The sequence below is a fragment of the Notamacropus eugenii genome, chromosome 3 (genome assembly GCF_028372415.1).
Source record: "Notamacropus eugenii isolate mMacEug1 chromosome 3, mMacEug1.pri_v2, whole genome shotgun sequence".
Lineage (NCBI taxonomy): Eukaryota > Metazoa > Chordata > Mammalia > Diprotodontia > Macropodidae > Notamacropus > Notamacropus eugenii.
The window spans coordinates 184,064,889-184,085,859 of NC_092874.1; the positions used below are offsets into that span (position 1 = coordinate 184,064,889).

The following is a 20,971-nucleotide window of genomic DNA, read 5'->3' on the forward strand; positions in this document are numbered from 1 at the left end:
CACTCTGATATGAAAAGTATGTGTTTACTATTTTTGCTTTTCTGTATTTGGTTGTGATTTTTTTATGTCCTCATATTTGATCAGATTTTGTGTAGGTTCCATGTACTGCTGAGAAAAAGGTATATTTCTTTCTATTCCCATTCAGTTTTCTGTAGAGATGTATCATATTTTAACTTTTCCAGAATTTTATTTACCTCTGTAACTATTTTCTCGTTTATTTTTAGTTAGATTTATCTAGTTCTGACAGGGGAAAGTTGCGGTACTCCATTAGTGTAGTTGTATTATCTATTTCCACTTGTAACTTCTTCAAAAATTTAGATGCTGTACCGTTTGGTGCATGTATGTTTAGTACTGATGTGACTTCATTGTCTATGGTATCTTTCAGCAAGATATAGTTTCCTTCATGTCTTTTAATTAGATCTGTTTTTGCTTTTGCTTCATCTGAGATCATGATTGCAATCCCTCCTTTCTTTGCTTCAGCTGAAACATAATAGATTCTACTCTAGCCCCTTGCCTTTACCATATGTATATCTCTGTTTCAGGTGTTTCTTCTAGGATTTTTTATTGTAGGATTCTGGTTTTTAATCAATTTTTCTGTCCACTTCTGTTTTATGGGCGAGTTCATCCTTTTCACATTTATAGTTATGATAACTAACTGTGTATTTCACCCCATGCTATTTTTTGTTTGTTTATCTCCCCCTTACCTCCCAGCCTTCTCTCCTCACAAGTGTTTTACTTCTGATCACTGTCTTCCCCAATATACTCTCCCTTTTATCAGTACCTCCTTCCCTTTCTGTTATTCCCTGTCCCCATTTACTTCCTTATAGGGTAAGATAAATTTCTACATCCAACTGAGTATGTGTGTCATTCCCTCTTTGAGTCAATTTTGATGAGAATAAGGTTTAAACTTTAACCTCCACTCCATACTCTCCATTATTGTAGCTTTTTCATGCCTCTTTTATGTGGGATAATTTATACCATTTGATCTCTTCCCTCCTTTTTCCAGAGCAATTTTCTTTCTCACCCCTAATATAAACTCTTTTATTTAGTTTTTAAGCTCTACGCAGGTTCATCTCAACCTATTTTTCCAGTCCCTCTGAACATTTTTCCATGCCTTGCATTCCACAGTCCAGCCAAATTGACCTTCACTGTGTTCTTCACACATTACACTCATCTCTTTGTCATTGCACTTCAGGTCTCCTGTCCTGGTAAGATATAGATCAAGCACCACCTAATGCATGAAGTCTGTCTTAACCCCTCCCAAACTGCTAGTGCCATTTCTCCCACATCACCAAGTTCAGTGTCCTTTCCCCTAATAGCACTCATAGCAGATGATTATTGCATTTACCTCTACTGAGTATTTTTTATTTATCCTGTGTAGAGCTTGTTTTGTAGATATTTGTTTGCATGTTGTCTTCCCTGTTAGACTGTAAACTCCTTGAGAGCAGGAGCTGTCTTTTGCCTTTTTTTGTGTCCCTAGGATTTGATACAATGCCTGACACTTAATAAATATTGATTGATAAACTACATTTGATATATTAGTATTTATTAATTTTATATGTACTTGTTGTCTACTCCCTCTCTCCCAACCCATTAAAATTTAAACCTATGAGTGTAGGTACTGTTGCATTCTTTATACTTCTATTCCCATTGCCTAGCACAGTGTCTGGCACATAGTAGGTACTTTGTTAAATACTTTTTGATTAATTGATTGAAACTGAGTTCCAAAGAAATTGAGTAACATGGCCAAAGCTTCTGTTAGCAAATAGTCAAGTTGGGATATGACTCAAAGTCTTCTGATTTCATATCCCTTTTTCTTCCCACTGTACCATACTAATGATCCCAGATCTTGTACTGTATTACCCTAGGTAGGGTCCCAGTAAGAGAGGATATCAACTTTCCTCCTTCCCCAGGAATTCTGTATGTGCTTGCTCTTTCGTTAGCAATTCTCCTGTGTTGTTGCTGTCTTCTGTTCCTATAATAGGGCATGGACCCTTCTTCTCAGAGTCACTGTTGTTTATTCTAGCAGGCATCATACTTCCTTACATTGTTATCCTTGTTCTTTGTTATATTCTTTTACTTTCTTCTACTTGTCTCTGCTCTCTGACCTCAAAAGAAAAATGGTCAAAGAGATATGAACAAACAGTTCTCAAAAGAACTGCTATTAAAATTATGTGAAAGAATGACCCAAAGTACTGACACTAAGAGAAGTACAAACCAAAACAACCTAAGGTTTCATCTCACACCAAGAAAATTGGAAGAGATAAAAAGAGAAAAGAATAGTCAGTGTTTATAGTAGCAGAAAACTAGAAACAAAGCAGATGCCCATTTTGGGGGGATGGGGTGGGCAATGGGAAGCAAATTGTCATCTGTAAACATAATGGAATTGTGCTATATAATAAGATGCAGCAAATATGATGAGTATTGTAAAGCATATTCATGAATTGATGCAGAGTGAACACAATCAAAAATGGGTATTTCAAAAATTTCAAAGAACAAGCAGAACCAAAGAAGTGTTGTGAAAAATGCTGCCTACAGATGTATGGGGCACATGAGAGTGGCACACTATGTGTGTCTCTGTGTGTGTATATATACAACTACATACATGTAGTTATGCTTTTTGAGAAATTATTTCATTTTGCTCATTTTTGTCTTTTTCCTCATTTTTAAAATAGATATTTATGGCAGATATTCTCTGGAAGAAGAGAGGGGGAAAGATACATGAAGAAATTTAGGCAATGTAAAAACAAAATATTTCACTATAAATTTATTTTTAAATATTAAAAAAAGGAAACTTCTTAGAAATAAGATAGAGCAAAGGCAGGTGACTATATTTTTTTTTTCAAGAGAAAAAGTAAGAAGAGTTAGACATGCTGAGGATCAAATAATTAAAAAAAAATAAAATTGATACTATTGTAGTAGAAACTTATTGGTTACTGATATGAGAGCAATTTCCAAATCAGCTGACTCTGCACAGAGCATTGACTTGTTAGAGCAAAGATCTAAATTAACATCAAACTAAAATAAAAATAAGATGACATTATGACCATGAATTGAGGAAGTTCCAGTTTGACCTAGTTAGAAATGGAAAATTGGTAAAATACAGACATCAACACAAACCATCAGCATTTGCGAAGGGAGTTTAAGTAATATAAATCAGTTGCCACAATTAAGAGACTAAAAGAGTCTAGAAAATTATCTTCGTCAGCACACACTTTTCTCCTTGACAAGTGTTGCCAAGGGCAACATCAGTTTAGAACATAAACTTGGTTTTAAAGTCTTATGAAGGAGGATGTTGGTATAACTGGTATCACCTCATAAAATGTAGAGAAGAGAAGCAGTGGACAGAAAAATAATAATTTTGCACAGTGCTTTATGAGATATTCAATTTAGCCAGATCGTCCAAGGGCAATTAAGGATGAAACAGAAAGAAGATGAAAGGGAAAAGATCCTTAAGCATTTTATAACTTTTCACCTAAGTATTTATAATATTTTTCATCAATGACACTGTACTTGCCACTTTTAAACTTTGCCATCATAATCCTCAATGTGTCCACACAAAAAAAATAGGAATGAAACTAAAGAGAAGAAAAATGGAAAGCACCTCTGAGCCACACCAAACAAACAGGGAAAGTCTTTGTTGGAGGTCACATGATTTTGAAGACAATGAGGATCTCAGTATATTTTGGGGAAGAGAACATGTCAAATGCTTTAAAAAATCAAATCTTTTATTATGGATAAAGGCATCTTAGAAGATATTTATATCCAGTAATGCCTCATTTCATATCTCAAAAATTTTTATTAAAATTATACTATTTGATGTACATTTTATATATATATGTATATATATATATATGTAACATAGGTATATATATATATTATTTCCCCTCCTTGCAACTACATGGCAAAACCAATTTTAACATTTTTTTAGTTTTGTGTTCCAAATTCTATCCTTCTCCTCCTCTTACCGTCCCCCTCCCTGAGATGGTAAGCAATCAGACATAGATTATATCTGTGCAATCATGTAAAACATCTCCATATTAGTCATTTTGTGCTAGAAGACTCAAATAGAAGAAACAGAATGGAAGAAAGTGAAACAACTTGCTTTAGTCTGTATTCAGACAATATCAGTTCTTTCTCTGGAGGAAGATAGTATGCTTCATAATAAACATTTATTAATTTCCTATTATGTACCAGGTGTACCAGCTTAGTGCTAGTGATACAAATAAAAAAAATAAACTCCCTCAGGTTTATAATCTAATGAGGAAAACAGTACACAAAAGTGCCAGTGCATGAAACGAAGCAAAGCAACTGGTGGCAAATGAAGAGATGGCTGTGATTTTGATCCCTCCATAGAAAGAGGCAACAGGAGGAAATTTTTTAGCTCTGACTTCTAGAGAAGGAGTAAGCTGATGGGGTTTGAATAGCAAGGCTGAAGCAGTCTCCATGTTGACTTTCCTGGTGATGAGATTATCTAAGGATGAGTAGTAGGTATATCCTTGGTGAGTCATCATGAAAATGCTGATGTTTCCTTACTGAAGAATGTAAAGAGGAGAAAATAAGTATTTATAAATTATATTTTGAAGACTAAATTTTTACACTTACAAAAGTGACTGAAAATTATAGAGAATAAAAGATCCTACTCTATTTATTATTGACTATAAAAAAGCATTTCTTTTGTTATAGTAAAATGTCACCTTAAAGGGTCTTCAACAAAGTATCTCCCACACATATACAAATCTCATAGAAGATTGCTTGAAAAAGGTAGAAACAGAAAAACTTTTGTTCAGTGCCATTTGATTTCTTTATTTCAAGTGAGGCATAAACAGGGAGACTTGTGTTGGCCATAGGTATTTGCTATTATCTTAGAGGATACCCAGTAGAGATTCTAAACAGAAAAGGGATTCCCTGTACTTGATAAAGGTCTCTGGTGTTTGATGGCATCAAACCCTGGAATATTGGAGATCCTTCTAAATGAAATCTATAATCATTGAAAAAAACCAGTTTTATGAAAAATATCTTACAGTTGAATGGGTAGCTCATTCATGTCAGAATCACCAGATTTCAAAGTTGGAAGAGACCTCAGTAATAACTTTGTGCAACTATAACCCAAAAGAATCCCCAATACAGCAAGTTGTCATCCAGCCTATGCTTGAAGATTTCTATTGTGTGAGAGTTCCCTACATCCCAAGGTCTCCATTTCAGTTTTGGATAGCTGTATTTTCACGGAAGTTCTACATGAAAGTAAGACTACATTTGCATCTGTTCCACTTCCACAAATTATTCCTTGACCAAGAGGCAAGCAGCACAAGTCAAATGTTTCTTCCTCATGACAGATTTAAAGTATTGGAAGTCAGCGTTCATATTCTCCCTGAGTCTTCTTTTCTCCCTGGTACTCAGCTCCAAATCCTTCAACCAAAACTTATATGACATGGATGTTGAACATAGTACTCTAGGTGAGGTATGACCCGGGCAGTACACAGAGAAGCTATTATTCCTTATTCCTAGAAACTATGGTTTTTTGATACAATCCAAGATCATATTAATTTTTTTGACTGCTACAGTTCACTGTTGATCCATATTAAGCTAACATTTCACTGAAACCCCCAGATTTCTTCCACATAGATTGCTGTCTAACCATACCTTTCCTGTCTTATACCTGTGAAGTAAAATTTTGGAACCCAAATGTAAGACATTTATGTCTATTAATTTTCATCTTTGGTCCACTGATTAAGCCGCCCAAGATCTTTTTAGAAGCTGACCCCATCATTCGGTGTCTCAGTTATCTTTTCTAACTTTTTGCCATCTATAAATCGATAAGCTTACCACCTACTATTTCATCTAAGTGTATTATAAAAACTGTAAAAAGCACAGAACTAAGCAGAGATACCCAAGGCACTTCACTGGAGACCTCTTTCCAAACTAACATTGGCCTACTAATAACTACTGTTTGAGTCCAACCATTCAACCATGTCTAAAGTTATCTAAATGTTTTGTCATCTAACCCGTATTGCTCCATCTTTTACACAAGTACAGTATGTGATGCTTTATCAAAATGTGCTGAAATATAAGTAAACTATCTATAGCATTGTCCTAATCTACTATCTTTTTTCTTAAATTGACCTAGTAGCATTCTGGTTTGATTCTAGAGCCAGCTTTTTAAAATATTATATTTTCTTGAAGTGCAGTATCTTCTGGAGAGGCTACTACAGCCATGGAACAGCTTTTTGCCTCTTATTTTCTTGTTTTTTAGAAGTTTGGTTGATCCGTGAGTTTTTCATCATATTCATTTTCATATATACTTCTATCATCCACTGCAGTGAATCTTTTCTTGTAACAAAGATACACACAGAACACACATATGTATACATGTGTATATATATATATACATATAATACTTATATATGGTTCATTGAAGCCATTTATACATCAGTTGCATCTGAAAGCAAATGCAACACTCTAGACACATAGTTCCCCATTCTCAACTTTTTCTTTGAGACAAGCTCATTTATAATAATTTTATAGTAGTTTTCTTTATTGTCCTTTGTATATCCATTGTTTTCATCGTTACCTGATTTTATTTAGCACACTCTGCATCAGTTCATACAAGTCTTCTTATATCTCTCTGAATTCCTCATAATCATCATTTCATATGATACAATAATAATGCATTTCATTCATGTATTACTATTTGCTTCATTATTCTCCAATCATTGGATTCCATTTTGTTTCTGGCTCTTTGCCATCACAAAAGGGGTTGCTCTGAGTATTTTGGTGTATATGGAATGTTTCTGTTTTTAATTTCCTTGAAGTATAACATTAGCAGTATCAGTATTTAGGATCTTTTTTTTTTTTTTTACTTATTTCTGAATGGTATTTCCAGAGTTGTTGGAATAATCCACAGTTTATTCAATAGTGTTCTAGTGTGTCTATCTGCCTGTGGCCACTCAAACTCTGATTATTGCTTTCATTTGTCATCGTTGCTCATTAAAGGTTAAAAGATGCAGCCTCCAAGTTGCTAAAATTGTAATATTTCTTATTATTGGTGTATTGGAGCAATATTTACTATAGCTGTTAATAGTTTATCATTCTTCTGTTTAGTGATAACAACAATAAAATATCCTCAAAGTAAAAAAAAATCTTTGTTTTTATTCATATGCTTTGGTCATTTATCTACTGGTGGAATGAATGTTTAGAGCACTTTACAGTCATGTTTATTAATTTCCTATATATGATGTTATATTCTTTACATAGATATCTTACCCTTATCAGAGACATCTGAAACAAAAATTTTTCAACCAAAAGTTTTATTTCATATAATAAATGTGTTGATTTTGCTCATGTAAAACTTTCCAATTACTTTTCATAAAATTTTATCACTTGTTTGGTTAAGATTTATCCCCATAGTCACTGTTATGAAAGGCATCTCTCCATTTGTTGTCCTCCATTTTAAAAAAATCTGTTCTTTTTATATTTTGGTTGTATATCTGTTTGAAGCTGGCAGTTTGTTCTCTAAGTTGATGGTCTAAACCTGTTAGTTTTCTGTTTTTAAATAATAAGAAATACTTTACTTTTGATGACTACTGCTTCATACTATATTTGTCTGGGAAAGCTGTTCCATCTTTACTTTTGCTTATCACACTTTTTAGAGAATTACAGGAGTATTGGTTTAGAGTTCAGGTGCTCTCTTATTCCTGGAGTTTTGTGACAATATTCTCTCCTTGTCCTTTTCCTGTCTTGCTACTCCTCAGTATCTTTTGCTGGATACTATGTCCCCTTCACCTTCCTTTTGAGTGTTGGATGTACTCTAGGGCTCTGTTCTGTGCACCTCCCCTTTCTGACTCTGAGTCTTGGTGTCTGTCTTTGTCCATCTGATTGTTTCTGTTTCTCTTTGTCTTTCTCTTGTCTGTTTGTCTCTCCATCATTTAGTGATCTTATTAGCTATTTGTTAGATCCAGCTATGTATGTACAGATGACTCAGATCTACATATCCATCCTTCATCTCTCCCTTGATTGCTAGGACCATACTGCCTGTTGGATATCTCTACCTGAATGCTTCATAATCATATCATACATGTCCAAATTGGAACTCATTAGCTTTTCTATTAAATTCATACATCTGAACTTTTCATATTTTTTGATCTACAAATGGAAGGTACTCAATAAGTGCTCATTATGAATGAATTGTGAGAATGTGCAAAGATGGGAATTGCCATAATTCAGGTAATAGCTAGTAAGTCCAGTGGATCATACAGTAAGAAAATAACACAACTTGGAAACTTGATTTTGTATAGAGGTACTCAGATACAAAGTGTTTTTTTATTCTTTCTATTACGCTTTGCTGGCTCATTGTATATTACTATAGAAGACATATTGACTGAATTCCTTGTACAATTTAGCCTGTCCCTTTGAACCTAGTATGTTCTTTAAGTTTTTCAAATTTTGGTATTGTTTCTTTCAGAGAACCAAGTACTTTATTAACTACTTATATGCGATGGGTGAAATGAATACTGTAGCTGACCAAAAAAAGAATTTGTTGACAATTACCTTAGTGTAAAGTGATTTTAGAAGAACACCCAAGGTGATTAGTTAATATAAACTCAGTCTCTCCCCATTTTTAAAAGCAAAAAGTTGTCTTCTTCCTTCCCTGAGAAAATTATATATTTAAATATTAAGAACATTTAAAGGCACTTGAAAATTATTTAGTTTTTCTAAGTTTGGCATTATTAGTTAGCATATTTCTATCCAAGAAAATCATTAAAACAGATACAACAAAATATAGTCAAATCATTGATATAACAGTTATTTTATTGAAAATAAAATAGATTTTTTTAGAAAATCAATTGGGATAAAAGTGATAGAGGCATAATTATTATTGATAGTGAAAGCTGACAATTCAAGAAAGCAACTTCTTTGCCTCCGAAGAATAGGGGACTCCTCCCCTCATGCAGGTCTTGACCAATATGTGACCTAGCTGATAAAGTTAAATGACTTGCCCAAAATTACACAGTAGTAAAACATCAGAGATGGAGTTTGAATCTTTCTGATTTCAAGCCTAGCCATTATGCTAAATATGATCAATATACTTACTTGGGAAATAATAATAAAACAAAACAAACTACAGCTGGCCAAAAATTACCTTCCCACCATTTTCTAAGAAAGACCTCTCTGTTTCCTGACTTTGACTTTTTAAATTTTAATCTTTTAATTTAAATTTATTTATTTTCAGTTTTCACCATTCACTTCCACAAAATTTTGAATTTCAAATTTTCTCCCCATCCCCCCCCTCCCCACACACTAGGACAGCATGTACCCTTTCCCTTACCCTTTCCTGTAATCTGCCCTCCCTTCTATCACTCCCACTCCCTTATCCCCTTCCTTTCTATTTTCTTGTAGGCAAAATAGATTTCTATACCCCATTTCTTATATATCTTATTTCCAAGTTGCATGTAAAAATAATTTTTAACATTAATTTTTAAGGCTTTGAGTTCCACATTCTCTCCCTTCCCCCTTCCTCATCTACCCATTGAAAAGGCAAGCAATTTGATATAGGTAATACATGTGTGGTCATGCAAAGCATTTCCATAACAATCATGTTGTGAAAGACTAATTATATTTCCCTCTATCCTGCCCCACTCTCCATTTTTTCTATTCTCTTCTTTGACCTGGCCCTCTGCTAAAGTGTTTGCTTCTGATTACCCCTTCCCCCAATTTGCCATCCCTTCTATTATCCCCCTCTCATCCTCTTCCCCCCTACTTTCCTGTAGCATAAGATAAACTTCCATACCCAATTGAGTGTGTATGTGTTATTCCCTCCTGAAGTGAAATCTGATGAAAGGAAGGCTCACTTATTCCCTCTCATCTTCCCCTTCTTCCCCTCCATTGTAAAAGCTCTTTCTTGCCTCTTTTATATGAGATGATTTACTACATTCTACCTCTCCCTTTCTCTTTCTCCTAGTACATTCCTCTCAACTACTTGACTTGGGAATTCTGAAATTTGGCTACAATATTCCTGGGAGTTTCTCTTTTTGGATTTCTTTCAGGAGGTCATCAGTGAATTCTTTCCATTTCTATTTTACCCTCTGGTTCTAGAATATCTGGGCAATTTCTCTTGATAATTTCTTGAAAGATGATGTCTAGGCCCTTTTTTGATCATGGCTTTCAGGTGGTCTAATAATTTTAAAATTCTCTCCTGGATCCATTTTCCAGGTCAGTTGTTTTTCCAGTGAGCAATTTCATATTGTCTTATATTTTTTCATTCTTTTGGTTTTGTTTCATAATTTCTTGATTTTTCATAAAGTCATGAGCTTCCATTTGTTCCATTCTAATTTTTAAAGAATTACTTTCTTCATTGAGTTTTTGGACCTCTTTTTCCATTTGGCCCATTCTGCTTTTTAAGGCATCCTTCTCCTCATTGGCTTTTTGGACCTCTTTTGTCTTTTGGGTTAGTCTCTTTTTAAGGTGTATTTTCTTTCCACTGATCTTTGAAGCTGTCTTTGGCATCCATGTGTTGAAAAGTTTGAAAATCACAGCAGCAACCAGCAATTCACAGTCTCCTTAGGTCTGCTCCATCTCTGTCCTTTCCTGGGGCACAGCCCATGCTGAACTGATCTCTGCTCCTACCCTGGTGCAATGGACCTTTCCTGTAGATCTTCCAGAGTGTCTTGGACTGGAAATCTGCTTCACTCTGTCCTTTTGTGGCTTCTGCTGCTCTAGAATTAGTTTAGAGTCATTTTTACAGGCTTTTTGAGGGGATTGGGGGAAAAACTCTAACAGGTCCCTGCTTTTATGACACCATCTTCCTTTATGAAGTTTATTTTGAATTTTTCAGGGAGGAGAACATATGCAGTAAGTTCTCGGAATTTTTGCTTTAAAGAGTTTTTATTTTCTTTCCTCATAGAGAAAAGAGTTGTTACTTTATGTTAAGGCCGTACACACCAGGAAGTTTAAAAAAAATCAAGGAAATATAAATGGAAGCAGTGACATAGAAACAGTTATATAATAACAAAACTAAACTTTCCTAAAGCATTACTTTGAACCAGTTACCTCTGTGGTAGTGAGAGAAGGTTAATGGTTAACCAAGGAAACTTAAAATCATCCTTTTTTTCTTTGTGTCTATTTGATAATTCTGAGGGACTATTACACAAACTTCCAGCCTAGACGATCATTTGTCAGTGGGCTCTGGCCTGCAGTGTGTAATTCCAATAAAAACAATAAAGTATAAGGACTTTAAGTAGCATTAATGAAACTAGTGCCTTTGACAGACTCCAAAACATTACCAGCTGGAAGTAGACTCAAGATGAAGTTATGAAAAAATCAGAAATTTGTCTTTCCTATTCTTTGATGTCATCTTCTCTGTGTCTTCTCAGTTCAGATGTTCCTGGTCTTTATAATTTTCCCCTTTTTTTCAAAGCCTGTTCTTAGGAAAAATTCTGATGTCTGATCTATTAAAATTACTATGAAGTTAATACATTAACTGCCAATGGTATTTCTATTTTAACCTTATTTGTAATTGAGTAATGGAAAGCTTCTCTCCAACCTACCAGCCATTGTGGTTCAGTGAATTTCAACCATCAGCAGACTGGCAAGGGAAGATATTATTGTGGTTTTTGCACTAGCTATATCTCTGTTCTCATTTACGTTGTAGGTCAAAATCTGGTCAATTATTCATTTTTATCTCTTTTGAATGAATTATTCCTAATGAATTTATTCTCACACAGATGGCCCTTATTTACTATGGTACAATTTTAAACACATCCTAGCATGTAATAGCTAGCATAATTCCTTACAAAGCATACTTCTGACAACTAACTATGAGTTGGAATATATTCAGAAAATATTAATATGAACACAGTTCAAATGAAAATAGTTACCCCAAAACCTTATTACACATTCATCATTCAAGTGTAAATTAGTTTTGAAATATCTTGTTATTTGCTTATTGGAATATTGTGGTATTGTTCATCTTCATTAGCAGAGTTTAGATAGATTTACCTAGAATATTAAAAATGAAAGAGTCAACACCAATGAGGATCATATTACCAAGAAGATAAAATGACTTACCCAGGTTGACGTGTAACAGTGGTAGAGCTAGAAACATTCAAAATCACTTGAAACTAGTCATAAGTAGCATCTTTTATGGATGAGAATAGTATTGTTCACTAAATATTAGCTTAGTAAGATTCTGTTGTTTAGCCGATGACGTAGAAGAGTAGTTTTTTATGTCTAGTTTATTGTTATAGAATTCTAACCTACATTTCTTTTTGAAATCAAAATCAAAATTGTATTAGGAATTTAAGCATTTACTATACCTAATGTTTACTGTGCCCCTTACATCAAATGTGTACACATTCATTATACCCATTTCTTGAATAATGAACATTGTTTACCATACTTGCAGTGTAAATGAATCAGAGCCTTCTTTTGAAGCAGTCAGAAGGTATTTTTTCTGTTTTAACTGTGCTTAATAAAAATAACTTTCTTTCTCAAACTTTCCTTGAAACTTAACCTTTTCACTCCCTAGTCATTTTGTTGTTTCTTTTCATATAACAAATCATTCACGAGAATGTGTTAGCCAGATTTTAAGGGCAGTGGTTCTCAACCTGATTAGGCACAACTATCAATTTAACAGAAATAGCCTCATTGGCTCAGAGAGTTTGCATCCAGTAAGTTGCATACATCTTGATCTCAGCTAAATCTCATGGTTTTTTTTTTAAACCAATTGGGATGGGAGTCTATCTACATAAAATAACAAATGGGAATGGGAACTAAATGATAATGGAATATTGGAGTCTTCCATTCAGATAAGAAAGGAGACCCAGAAGCAGCAATGCTAAAATCCTAAAGAATCAGAATGCGTTCTTGTGCCCAAGGTTGGTCACCACTGTATGAGTATGAATACATCCATCTAAGAAGCAATATCTGCATATATTACATTCTGATATCTTTTAAACTCTTAAAACTGATACTATGGGACAGTAGTGTTTCTAACTAATATTCCATATATTACAAATACTCTTTTTTAACCTTAAGTTGCACTTACTGATTTCAGACTAATATGGAAAGTTGGACTTAAAACTGAGCTGGCCCTCAATTTCCATCTTCTTTAGTCTAAATTTAGGGGTAGTTCCTGAATTACTGAATATCTGATGCCCAGACATCTGGTATGATTTCTAAGATTAAAAAACTATAACCTTGTTATCATTTTGCTGTATAAGCTCTTTTAGTATGTATTAGAACACATTTTACTTAAATTTAATTTTGCTAAATTATTCTTTATTATAACAATGTCTTAGCTTCATGTAATACATAAGCATCCAAAATATACTTTTAAAATATGGCTAAGTCGCAAAACATACTAATCTATTATGGTGCTGATGGAAGGCTGCCCTTGTTTGAAGGGTCATCTGCAGGAAAAAAAATCAGTGCATAGAGACAATGGCTTAACTAAAATTTTAGAGATATGTGGCTATTGAAGATAGTTCATGGCTATTAAATTTAATGACTACTTATATTTACATTAACCATGAAAATTCAGTTTATATGTTATGTTTTAAATTTTCTATAACTTAGACACTTAAAGTTTAAAAGTTTACATTTAAATGTAATTTTTTTAAATGTATAAATTTTCTGCCCCCAAAAAGTGCACCTGCTGTTCCAGCTTGATCAAATGCTAGCCCCTTTAGATGAGGTATTAACAGCACTACTAATTAACAAGACAACACAACTAATTAACTAGATTGGTGGGTTTGGAAAATGTTCCTTTTAGACCCTTTTTAAGTCTGTTTTTAGATCTTTTGACTTTCAGCTACAAGTGAAGAAACTACACTTTGTTTATATCACTCTGTTGTCATTTTTGTTTACTTGTTTTTTCTCCAATTTTGCAATAGGAACAGGTACTCTGTGGCCTATGCAGCTCAGAAGCCTTGGCTACTGAATGCTACAGTAGAAGAAAACATTACCTTTGGAAGTCCTTTCAATAAGCAGAGGTGATTATGAATTCATTACCAATACTAATCAAAATACAAAGGACTAATTATTTTTAATTAATGTGAATAGTTTTTCAATTGGTGGATCAAATAAAATTCTCCATTTTCCTGATTTCCTTCTCCTATGCCTATCTCCATGACATATCACCAAGATAGATGGGATCTCCACATGAAAAATAGGATTCAATGGAAAGTCTAAGCCTGTCTTTCATTTGGACTTTTATATTCACATATGTATATCTGTGTATAAATGAACACACATGTGTGTATGTGAATATGGAATGAATAAACACATTCACATGTCTGTATGTGTTTGTGTACAAATATGTGTGAATGTGTGTTTATTCATGGAAGGAGGTAGGGAAGCAGAAAAGTAAGAAGGAATTTGAAGGGAAGGGAGTGACTTGATGTATAGGAAGTACTATTATGGGACCAAGGGCAAGGATTCCAGGCACTGGCAGCAGCCAAAGAGCACCATATCTCAGCAGTTTATCAGGTACTACTTATCCAACAGTGAGGATGCATGCCCACACTGGTTTAGCCATCACTTGTTTTTCTGAGATTCTGTCTCCTCCATTCTTGTTACATTAACAAATAGTTGTCTTCATTAGCACAAGAGAAAAGTAAAAGCGAGTACTTGATCTGAATAATTATGTAGAAGATGGTGGAGGATGGGCATTCTATGAAGTTGGGACAATCTAACAAAGTGAGGACGATCCAAGATATAGTCAGGGAATGGTATATTCCTGTCTTTTCTATTCCTGGAACATTCCATCATTCTCCTAGTCATCTAAGCTAAAACCTTTGTAGTCATCCATGATTACTCCTTTCCTTTTCTCCCTCACAGTCACATCTGACTGGAGTAGATAGATAATTTACATAAAGGGCATATAGTCTTGTAAAGGTAGTTGGAGGCCAAATTGTGGAGGACCTTGAATGTCATACTAATGATTTTGTACTTCAACCTATAAGCAATGGCACATCTCTTCAGGTTTTTAGCATAGCAGTTTTTTTCAGAAAAATGTCTAATGACTAGATGTAGAATGAAATGGAATAGGAAGGAGAATCCTGGGGACACGGAGACAAGAGGTGATAATGAGTTCTAGGCAATGGGAAGAGAAAAGTAAGTCATAAGTACAAGAAATATTTTAAAGGAAGGCTTGATAAGATACTGTGAAGTCAAGGATGACTTCAAAATTTCAAAACTGATGGCACATAAGAGAAAAAGAAAAGGCAGGAAGAAGAGATAATTTAATTGGGATGGGTTTTGAGTGTGGCAGATTTAGAGACATCCAAATCAATGGAAACAGTCAGTGGACTTTGAGACTGGAGACAAGAGAGTGCCTAGGAATGAAAATTCTGATTTTTGAATCATCCACATGGAAGTGATAGTCAAGGTTGAGGGAATAAGCCTTTATTAAGAGCCTAGAATGTGCCAGGCACTATGCTAAGTGCTTGACAGATATATTATTCGAGCTTCATAACATCCGTTATCCCCATTTTACAGTTGAGGAAACTGAGACAGAAGAAAGTTAATTTACTTGCCCACAGTCACACAGGCTATTAAGTGTCTGAGACCAGAATTGAAATTAGATCTTTCTGACTCCAATCTCAGCACTGTCTACTGTGCTTCCAAGTGGCCTCTGATGAGACCATGAGAGTTGAGGAGCTCTTCAAGGGAAAGACTATAGAGAACAAAAAAGCTTAGTAATTTGCCATGTCACCTGGTCACAAATTTAAACAATTTTCCATGTTTTGCTTAGTGTATAGACAGGTCTTAAAAAGAATGAAACTTGCATTAACATTTGTAGATTTCCTGCAACAGTGTGATCTTGTGTACTTTTGATTTCCACAAGATTAGTAGGGCTGCAGCTTACAGCTACCAAGATTCAAGAGTTTGGTTACCAAGCTTTACAGCCCAGGACTAAAATTCATCTTTTCTTTGAAGGTACAAAGCTGTCACTGATGCCTGTTCTCTTCAGCCAGATATTGATTTGTTGCCATTTGGAGACCAAACTGAAATTGGAGAAAGGGTAAGTTAAGAGTTACGTATTCCATGTGAATCTATAATTATATATGTAATGTTTAAATACATTAAATGTATTATATATGTTAGTTATTTAAATGAAAGACAATGTGAAGAAAAGCCTTTGCCTTTTCTCATTAATTTCCTAAAAAGTATAATAAGATCTTATAACCTAAGCATTAAGTATTTCACTAGTGCTAGAAAGAGAACTGCAAATGGCCTCTAATATTGTACACCACTGGGCTTTGGGGGAAAAAAATGGCCCTTCATAGTTACTAGACTGAGAAAACTTTCAGTCCCTCAGTCACCATAAATACTTAAGGAAATTGCCTGAGTCTTCCTCTCTTACATACTGCTTCCCACCCCAAAAATGTAACCTGTTTTAGAAAGGCTTTCTCTTATGGGACCCTTGAAATTATTTTGAGAGTCTGAGTAAGGGTGCCCAGGAAGAATCCGGGTAAGTAGGGAGAAATGAACCTACAGGTCCACCATTGTTGTAGAATTGTGATTATGTGCTGCAGATATACTGAGATAGGGGGATTAAGGAAAGTCCTTGGTGGAAACACCAGCCATCAGATTTCAGGGTAAGATTAAGCATTCCTTAAATATCTATAGAACAGTAGTACCCATCCCATCTAATCATTGGGTTAAAAATGTAGACTACTTATAATAGCCCCCCGCAAACACAATTTGGCAGGAAACTGATGTTCAGTACCTGATTCAATTCAAAAGTGTTTATTAAGTGATTCTTATTTTCTTAGTACTGAATACTAGGCACTCTGAGAGTTATAAAACAAGTGTGAACATGACATCCTCATGTTGACCAAAATGTTTTTACCAAGTGTTTTTGTTAACTGTGAATCATTTGGGCATCAAGATTGTTGCCTGTAATTTTTTCCTCTGCAGCCGTCACTGTATCTTCTCTGACAGAATGCCTTTTTATCATTATATAAAAATTGCTTTAGACCTGCCTCTGATATTCAAGTAAAACCTGACATGTCTCTCCAGCCTGAAACTTTTGAGTATTTAACTGAGAGCATATTGCCAAGCAGAGGATCATTTCTGAGATAGTGACTTGTAACATAAATCTAAAATAAAGAATCAATGAGTAATTTTAGGGAAAAAAACATAATAATGAACACATAATCACTATTATTATGTTTATTTTATGAATACTACTAATAATTTATTTATTGTTATTAAATTTCCACATAGCTATAGAATATAAGTTCTATTCTATCCACTAGTAAGTATAAAACTTGTCTTGAGCTAATTCAGATTTTAGTCAGCAGAGTTATCATCTTATGAATCTGCCATCAACATCAATTAGAGGTAGGTAAATGGTGCAGTAGATAGAGCTGTGGGCCTGGAGTCAAGAAGACCTGAATTCCAATTTTAATTCACATACTTATAAGGTGTGTGACTCTGGACAAGTCACTTAGCCTTTATTTGCCTCAGTTTTCTCAGGTGTAAAATGAGGAAAATAACATCTCCTTTGCAAGATTGTTGTGAGGATTCAATGAAATAATATTTGTAAAGTGCTTCTTACAGTGGCTGGCATGTGGTAGGCACTATATAAATGCTTCTCCTTTTCCCCTTCCCCGTAGAAGTGATTTAAACATACAGTATTAGAAATTACTAAATTTGTAGTACTAAGAAGGACAGTTTTGTTTTAAAAAGTTTTGACTTTCATGGCTTGTCATATTCAAATCATTTTGTTTGCTTAAATGACTGATATTTATAATCTATTATATTTATTAGGGGATTAACTTAAGTGGAGGCCAACGACAAAGAATCTGCGTAGCCCGAGCTCTCTATCAAAACACTAACATTGTCTTCTTGGTAAGAATGTTTCTTTTGTTTTTATATCTAATTTTTTCATCTTAAAGAAGTAAACATTTAGAGACTAAGAGGAGTCTTCATTTATCAAAGAAAACATGAATTAAATGTATTGATTTATAGAACACAGGATTAGGTCAGGCTGAGGGAACACAGAATGATAACAGGTCACCATAGTGATGAACACTAGCCCCACGACTTTCTGGGGTAAGTGCTAAGTGGATAAGTTTTCCTCCCACAGAACTGAGTAGTCAAACGAGTTACAAGTGGTTTGTTGGGCGATACTAATGTATGCGAAAGGATTGAAATACTACAATTAATTTCAAATACTGCAATTTCAGTTTACCAAATATTTTAAAAACATTGATTCGTGCAAGTCTTCCTTCTTCTAGGCCCAGCATTCTGATGACTGAGCCACCCAGGTGACCCTGTGCTTTATAGCAATGCTGACAGTTTTCAGTATATAATATCATTTCTTCCTACCTTACTAATGCTATTCCTATAGAGAATTTATATTAAGGGCAGCTAGGTGGTGCAGTGGATAGAGTACCAGTGCAGGAGTCAGGAGGACCTCAGTTCAAATCTCACCTCAGACACTTGATACTCACTAGCTGTGTGACCTTGGGCAAGTCACTTAACCTCACTTGCCTCATCCTGGGTCATCTCCAGTCATCCTGATGAATATCTGGTCACTGGATCCAGATGGCTCTGGAGGAGAAGTGAGGCTGGTGACCTGCACAGCCCCCCCTCACTCAAAACAAAGTCAAGTGCAAGTCATGTCATTACTTCTCTGATGGCATGGTCTTCTTTGGCAATGAAGTACAAACACACACTAATGTTATTATTTCAGTTGTTTTCTTCTCTGATTATCTGGCATCTTTCAGGTAACCCATCATATCATTTTCAAATGGATATTGTCCCTTCTTTGCTAATGTGGTTGCCTTTAACTTTACCTTGTCATTCTTGTTATGGGAACTTCTATGACTATGTCACTTAAATGAGATAAGGAAATCTCTCAGTTTGTCACTGCATTTATTAAGTTTCTAAGATTATTCCATTGCAAATAGTGATAACTTTTGACTTCAGATACATTCTTTTTATCATATTAAAAATGACACATCTTAGAAAAACTGAAAGTTCCTATGCTAGCTACAAGAATTTTTCAGCCTCACTAAGAAAAATACTTTACTTTAAAAGTACAAACTTTACTTTAAAATTACTTTAAAAAATTGATGATATTTTATTAACAAGGTTTTTCTTTTTTGCTTGCTTGTTTTAAATGGATATCTTAGAACTAGCAGCCTCCTGGAAAATTTATGCTACAGAGAGATAAATTGTCAAGGAACCACTTTTCATTTAAGCCATTTTAATTAAAAATAATTTTAAACTAATCTAAAATTTAAAAAAAATCTGTTCCAAAAAGCAGTGCTTTACAAAATTTTAAACTGAAATAATGCAATTATTTGGACCAAGGGAAGGATTTTTCATCAGGCTTCTGAGTTTAGGACTAAGAAAATGTTTTAGGGGCAAGAATAAGTAGGAATACTTTAACTAAGTCAATCTAAAAGAATACTAGGTTGGAATACATTGGTTATGAGTACTTTAAAGTAGATTTATGGAATAAAACAATTAAAATTTTCTGGCATTACAATTCAGACAGTTTTAAATGGACCTTCTATCCTTTTGTGTGTGTGTGTGTGTGTGTGTGTGTGTGTGTGTGTGTGTGTGTGTGTGTGGTGTAGCATAAATGAATACTATATTTCAACAGACCCTGCTTTTATATTATGTGATTTTGGTTGCTTTTCTTCTAACAAGATTGCTTAGTCTAGTTGTTTCCCTAATAATGAGTCATATTTGTATTCCTATTATAACTTCAACTTTGTCATAATAAATAAATTTAGGGTGTATTAATATAGTCTTTTGCTAGGATTTTAATTTCTTCACCAATATTAGAGCCATAGTTAACTCATAGAAGTTCAGTAAAATATTTATTTTCATCAATTAAGAATAATTCTTGTAACAGATAGTGATTGTTCTTCAGTGTTTGACTGAATTAATTTGCAAGTCTCTCTGGGTGTACAAAAATGGCCTTTGGGAAGGTAGTTTCTTGATGGCAATGTCATTTTCTGAGACTGGTCAGCAAACACTGATTAAACGCCTTATTTTGTGCAAGGCATTGCACTAGGCATGCTATTGGAGGGATATGAAATGTACATAGATAAGTATAATAGAAAATCCAGTATGATCAAGGCAAAGAAAAAGTTCAGATAGTGTTCTTGCCAGATTTATGGAGGAGGAGTTAACTTTCAACCTGAGGGTTCAGGAAGGACTTCAAGATGGATGATAGGATTATAAATATAGAACTGAAAGGGACTTCAAAGACTTTCTTATTTTACAGATGAGGAAACTATGTCCCACAGAAGTTAAAGGATCTATCTAAGTTCACATGGATAGTGAGTGTTAAGTGAGAGAGGCAGAATTTGAGGCCAAATCCTCTGATTCAAGAACCAGCATGAGGAGTTAGTACCTGAGTGGTACCTTAAAGAAAGAGAAAGATTTCAACAGTTGGACTTCAGGGAAAAGTATTTTCCAAGAATGGGTGGTGACCTACTAAGACTTCCCCCAAAGAAAGGAGTGGGCAGACGAGAACAATTTGTTCCAATGGCCATAAAAATGGTTAAAGCCAGTGCTGTGCAGTGCTTAGAGGTTTGTTAGGCATCACAGATACCAAGGTCAACCACTGCATCCTGGGCCATTGCTAGTCGTCCTGACTTTTGCCTTGCCATTGGACTTCGATGACTCTGGAAGAAAGAGTAAGTCTGAAGAGTTTGTGCAAGTATGCCTCACTTACATCCAGTTCACATGCAAATCAAGAAATCACCTTGTGATGTCATGATGTCTGAAAATGAAGGACAGACAACAGCTAAAGTATACAGAGGCAGGCAACAACTGGACAAAATGTGGTTTAACAGCCAGTTGTCCAGAGTGTCTGGAATTTAAAGAATATGTAGGAAAACAATATGCAACAAAGCTATGAAAATAAGTTGGTTTTCTTTTGCCCTAAGTGTCAAGCTTAGAAGTTTACATTTTAGGCTGAGCTCCTGAGCGTTTTTGACTA

The 20,971-nt window shown here is 34.6% G+C and overlaps 1 protein-coding gene across 6 annotated transcripts in view; it reads left to right on the top strand.

Annotated features, from left to right (window-relative positions):
- Positions 1-20,971, top strand: part of ABCC9 (ATP binding cassette subfamily C member 9) — a 195,277-nt gene that overhangs the window by 92,856 nt on the left and 81,450 nt on the right. For 5 of the 6 annotated variants that reach the window (XM_072653528.1, XM_072653532.1, XM_072653530.1 and 2 more), the window contains 4 exons: positions 12,401-12,439; positions 13,890-13,988; positions 15,937-16,021; positions 17,776-17,856. In XM_072653528.1, the coding sequence (XP_072509629.1) occupies positions 12,401-12,439; positions 13,890-13,988; positions 15,937-16,021; positions 17,776-17,856 (304 nt within the window). The remainder of the gene's footprint in view (positions 1-12,400; positions 12,440-13,889; positions 13,989-15,936; positions 16,022-17,775; positions 17,857-20,971) is intronic. The other variant, XM_072653527.1, reaches the window with a different exon arrangement.